This window comes from Pseudopodoces humilis, chromosome 1 (genome assembly GCF_049639895.1).
Source record: "Pseudopodoces humilis isolate 2021_Gansu_Grassland_sample_001 chromosome 1, ASM4963989v1, whole genome shotgun sequence".
Classification (NCBI taxonomy): Eukaryota; Metazoa; Chordata; class Aves; order Passeriformes; family Paridae; genus Pseudopodoces; species Pseudopodoces humilis.
Window position 1 is genome coordinate 21555938 of NC_142200.1, and position 5969 is coordinate 21561906.

The 5969-nt window shown below is 42.1% G+C and overlaps 1 protein-coding gene across 1 annotated transcript; it reads right to left on the reverse strand.

Annotated features, from left to right (window-relative positions):
* Positions 1-973: 973 nt before the first annotated feature.
* KCNS2 (potassium voltage-gated channel modifier subfamily S member 2) lies at positions 974-5365 on the reverse strand. Its single transcript, XM_088056612.1, has one exon. The coding sequence runs from the start codon at positions 5336-5338 to the stop codon at positions 3905-3907; it is 1434 nt and encodes a 477-aa protein (XP_087912738.1). The 5' UTR covers positions 5339-5365; the 3' UTR covers positions 974-3904.
* Between the last annotated feature and the right edge of the window lie 604 nt (positions 5366-5969).

Consider the following 5969-nt stretch of genomic DNA (forward strand, 5'->3'; position numbering starts at 1 on the left):
GATTCTCTAACAGTTTATTCCTGGTAATAACACGAGTTACCTCATTTGAAATATTACCACAATTCTCATTTAAACAGTACAAAGCGCTCAGATGAAAGAGAGTAGGCACAGCGTTTCCACTGGTGCCACAAAGGTGACTGTCACGGGCAGGAGCAGCACCGGCTGAATCAATCTTCTTCGGTAAACTGCACATCCCTACTAAGGAGATTTCTCACCACAGAAATTTTCCAGCTCTGGAGAAAGTGGCCAAGTAGTGCTCTGATCCTTCAGTGGTTTATGGAAGTGCAGATGCCCTGTTCTCACACAACAGTGAGGGAGGAAATCTGGCAAAAGTACTGACTATGCAAAAAATACCCCACCTCTTCTCTCCTGGGAGGCTATGGAGAGATTGCATTTTTTTCTTCAACGTGTAATGTAAACATTTTCCTGTAGCTTTTATTTAATGAGAGATAAGTTTTCTCAGCACTTAGTGCACTGATCCCTAGACTAGACATTACTTCATAAAATGGCAGGAAAGGTGTGCCTTATTCTTCCTTACCTAGATATTTTGGGGCAGCTAAGACAGTAACATTACTTAAATCATTAAATTGTTATTCTGTTCAGTGAAAAATTCTGTTAGTCATAAGCAAATATTGAAGCTGCTATACAATACTGCCCAGTGCTCAAACATAATAACTCTAAGTAGAAGTAATGCAAAAAAAAAGAGGCTGTATCCTCTAGTGTGGTCAGAGGAACAGGATTTGCAAAAAGAAAACCAAAAGGAAGCTTGAGAGGTATAAAGCTGTGAAAATACGTATGTAAGGCCATATGGTTGCTGCCTATAAATACACTAAGAGGAAAATGAAATATTTAAGCTAAAGAACAGTGTTGACAAAAGAAAAAAAAAACTACTGGTATAAAGCATCCATTAATAAAATTGTGCTAAAAGCTGTGCAAGGAGAGCAACACAGCTCTGGAATGGTCTTCAGGAGGAGGGGGGAGAAAAAATGTGACTACTTTTAACATGGAGTTAGTTAAGTTTATGAACGGAATTCCTGTGCACTGTGTAAAGTAATTGTCATGATAATAAGAACATCTTAAATTTCAGTACTTTATTTATTTAGTGTCTTTGATCAAAAGATTGCTTATATAAAAATGCAATAATGAAAATTCCTTTCAACCAGTACAATAAGAGCTGGAATTCTTTGGGTATTTCATTTTCTTTAGTAGAATGCAATTTGGACACGTTCCAGTCAATATTTGCAGAAATGACAGAGCATCAGCCCTACAAATAATAATAAATCTAGAACATAAGACAAGCTATAGGTTATTGAAATGATGTGTTGCAAAGTTAAATCCAGTCTTTGCAATGTTAAACTAGCAACAGCTGAGGGAATTTGGGGCTGTTTGGCAAATCTACGGGTCTCATCAAATAACTGCTCTGAAAGTCCCTGGTTTTCAGCTCTGTAAATCTACTGTTTATGAAACTGAGATAAAACCACTGCTTGGAGTGGAGTTTTCCAAAAGCCCCAACCAACAGACAAAGTTTGCAGTGTCCTTTGCATCTGTGAGAGAATTTGCCACCCTTGCAGCACGTAACCTGACTGGAGGGCATGAGCTGCCCATGCCCACCTCTTCCTCCCCCTGTTTCTTTCTTGGTATTTCAGTTTGACGGGTGACCTCACGCTGCCCCGTGTGTTAGGTGGCTGTTTGTGGGTGTGTCACAGTTTACACATGTGCTGTATGAATCAGGGACAGGAATATTGAATTTATGCCTGGGAGTCAGCATAAATTGAATTGAACCAGCCCTATCCAGAAGTGTAAACCTTAGCAAAATGTTTCAAGTTTGGACACCAAATTCAGGTTATGTAGTTCTACCTTCAGGACCATGTATATGGCGCTTTCAATTTCAGGGACAGCAAGCAGTGGCTTGCCAATTGACTTATAACTTGTGCAGGCTGTGTTGAAAATTGGTATGGCTGGAAATGACCTTTTCCCCTCACACTTCATGGCCTAAACCAGCTACTAACTGATGTGAGGGGAGGCTGGGTAAAGTTCATTCCCAACAGAAATGGGGTGGGGGGTAAGTTATTTCACACTGTGTGTTCTGTCATAGACCACTGGGCAAACACAAACCCAATCCTGGGTTCTCAGCTTTCTGTTTTTTAGGGGAGCTGGTACAGCATCAAAAGATCCAGACCAAGCTGCAACCTCTAGTAGCCTAAATGAGACAATTACCTATTTGTACCATATTTGCTTTATTTTGTCAGTTGAGCCACCCTTTGTCATTGTTTAAAAACACAATCTTCAAACAAGACAATTTCAGCTTTAGTATTTTAATTTCTTTTCTAACTAGCTTGAATTTAATTTCTGTACCTCTCTAGTCTTCACAAGTAAAACTAACAAAAACATTAATTGGAACATTGTACCTAATGAATGGAATGGAAAAGCAGTAGGATCTGAAGAGAAATACTGTTCTGCCCACTGAACAAGTAGTTTGTTTTCTAGCACAGAAGTAAAAAGAGTGAAGCAGTGGCTTCTGCCTGTTGACTGCAGGTGTTTGATCTCTGTACAATTGTGTAAGGGAGGAGACTGAGCACTCAAAAAACAACTCTATGCAGATTCATTATTACTCTTGAAATCGCATATGATCTGTTCTCTCATTGATTTTGGGGTTTTTTAAAGCAAGTACATGCCAGCCCTTGAAGGGATTTAAATTGACTACATCACAGAAGTAGGTAGGAGGATCTACCCACAGATAGTGAAGTATTAAGCTCTTTATTTGTTCTCTTCTTAGGCCCTTATACTCTCCCTTAGCTGTAAATTCAGAGTTTCTTTCTGAGTGAAAATGGTTTTTTGCTTAGAGATTCCTTGGCAGAAATTTTAATGGAATTGTCTGTCATCAACACCTGCTTTTGAGCTTTACTGATAAAATTAGATTCCATATCTCAGCACCACATATGGCATCTTTATAATTAGTCTTTTTGCAGTATATGAATGTCAATTCCTAAAATGCTGCCTGTAATGTTCATGTGGGAATATTTCACTTCATTAATCAAATCCAAGATTTTCATTGGAGCTTCTAATTGTTTGAAGCCCACAACATCACGTGTCTAAATCTCAAAACCATTCTGAGTGACTGATACAACACATTTGCAGATGCACTGGGACCGAGCTGTGAACAGATCCCTTCTGGAAATGGGATCCTGAGAGTTCTATATGGGCTTCCATACCTAGAGTCACTTTGAATATGTAGCTATCTGAAAATGAGGGGTGGCCTTCTTCAGAGGGCTCACTATTGATCTAATCTTGGAAACAGAGGAAGGTCTTTGCCCAAGAGATTCTGAAAAATATTACTGTACATAACATTTCAGAACAAGAACACCCAGATTTTAACACACATACTCAAGAGTAAGCAAACTCAGAGGAGTTTTCAGGCAAGTGATAATCAGAATTACTGGTCAGCAATATAGGTAGAAGTGTTCCTGTATCAGTGACTCACAGGTGGCTGTTTCAAACTGTTGTATAGTGCATGGGAAGTCCTATACTAGTACAGACACCAGTATAGGTGATAGGTCATTTTTTTCATTACTCATGTCACAGCTGGGACTTTTTATTCCACTTGGGTACATTCATTTCTCTGCTCAGATGAGAAAATGCACAAAATAACAGATCATCACTATACCACTAACACTAATGGAAGTGGTAACATTTGTATGGAAAAGTCAGCATTTAGTACCCTTATGCAACAGGACAAATATGTGCAAACCGTTAAGTTGTAATAGAAATGTCTTTAGTTTCTCAAGTGCAAAGTGCAGTGTCAGCAACACTATCTTCTAGAAAAAAAAAAAAAAAGACAAATAGGAAAACATTTATAAACATAGCTCTTGATAGCTCTCATGCAAACTGCTGTCAGACTTGTACACTAATGCAGTGAATCATTCAGGCTCAACTCACTGGGGGTACTCCTGCTCATATTGGTCAGACTGGCCATAAGGGATTTAACTTTATAAGCATAGTAGTCCCTTAAGTTGACAGATGGAACTTCTTTCATGCCATCACCAAAATCACAGCTTCTCATGGCACTCTCTAACTGCTTCTGACGCCTATAGAAGTGGGAGAATTTATTAAAGATCAGTGTAATGGGAAGCACTACCACTAGGATACCAGCTAGGATGCATGCAGATGCCGTCAACTTGCCAGCAGTGCTCCCTGGCACCACATCCCCATAGCCAACTGTGGTCATGCTAACAGTAGCCCACCACCAACAAGCAGGGATGGTGGCTAACCCCTCATTCTCTTCTTTCTCAATGGTGTAAGCCACTACTGAGAAAATGGAGATGCCAACAGAGAGGTAGAGTAAAAGAAGCCCCACCTCTCTGTAGCTGTACTTCAGGGTGGCTCCGAGAGACCTGAGACCTGTGGAGTGTCTAGCAAGCTTTAATATGCGGAAGATCCTCATGAGTCTCAGGACTTGTGCTACTCTGCCTAAATTCGCTAAAGTAGGACTGCTTTCCACCACCAAGTTGACAATTAATGTAATATAAAATGGAAGGATAGACATTAGGTCAATCAAATTCAGGGCATGCTTGAAAAATTTTAAAAAGTCAGGAGCTACTGCAAATCTCGCCACCAGTTCAAAAGTGAACCATGCAATACCAAAATGTTCCACGATTTCAAAGCGAGGGTCTTCCTCAGGGTTCCCATTGCTGTCAACAATCTGAAAGTCTGGGAGGCTGTTCAGGCACATGGTCACAATGGAGCCCAGCACCACCACTATTGAAAGGACACTGAAGATGCGGCTTAAAACTGAGTACCCAGGATTATCCAAAGCAAGCCAGAGCTGCCTCCTGATGTTTCCAAAGGGCTGTTTGTCAAATTTAGAGGCATCATTGTAGAATGCCAAAATCTCATCAAAAGAAGATGTTGTACTTTCCTGGTCACTTTGTTCCTCCCATTTCTCTTGGTCTGGCTCCATTTTCCTCCCATGGTAGCTATAACTGCAGCAGGAGTCTATAAAGAATTCATTGATTCCCCAGTATTCAATCTCCTGGCTGAAAGAAAACACACAGAGTTCACCCATCACATGGAGCTTGCCAGTGTTATAAAAATGTAGCACATAAGGAAAGAGCTCGGGGTTCCTGTCAAAATAAAATTCATTCTTGGTGTCATCATAGTCATCACAAAGCTCCAGTATCGACTCCTTTGAGTGGCAGCTCAGCAATTTGCCCAGCCTGGTCTCGGGGAACCTTAATAATGTGTTGGATCTCATCTTTTTCTTAAAGCCTCCAACGTTGATGCTGATCTCATTGTCTTCAAAATTCGCTTCAGACAAAGCCCTCAGACTCTGCCCTGTCATAGTGAGCTCCTTCCAAAGGTGGGTAGGGAATGAAAACCTAGAATACAATTACACAGAAAGTTGGCAGAATGAACAAATCATGTTCACCTATTGATGTCTTTTCTTTTCTTTTCTTTTCTTTTCTTTTCTTTTCTTTTCTTTTCTTTTCTTTTCTTTTCTTTTCTTTTCTTTTCTTTCTTCTTCCTCTTTCATTCTCTCCTTCCTCTTTCTTCCCTTCTCTCTTTTCTTCTCTCCTTTCCCTCTCTCCCCTTCCCCCTTTTCTGTCTTTTCCTCCTGTTCACTCCCCTTCCCTCCCTTTTTCTCCCTCTGCCTCCGTTTCTCCCCTTTTCCCCCTTTTCTCCCACCTCCCACTGAAGACCTTGAGGGAGGCTCCTTTGTTCCCGCTGCAGGCTCCTGTCCCTTCCCTCGCCCTTCACCTGGGCTGCGGCTCTCGCTCCCACCCCCCCCATCCCGTTACTCACGGCCTTTGTGCCACGGGGCCGCGCGGACCTTTCATTCCCTCCCGCCGCTCCCGGCCCCGCCACACCAGGAGCCCCCGCCGCCGCCGCCCGGGCTCCCGTCCCACGCCGCGCCTCAGGGGCCGGAGCCCCGCTCCGACCCGCGGGGAACCCGCCCCGCCCGGCTCCGCGGC

Excerpts from the sequence above, each read along its gene's own strand:
- KCNS2 (XM_088056612.1), bottom strand. The coding sequence starts at position 5,338 with ATGACAGGGCAGAGTCTGAGGGCTTTGTCTGAAGCGAATTTTGAAGAC.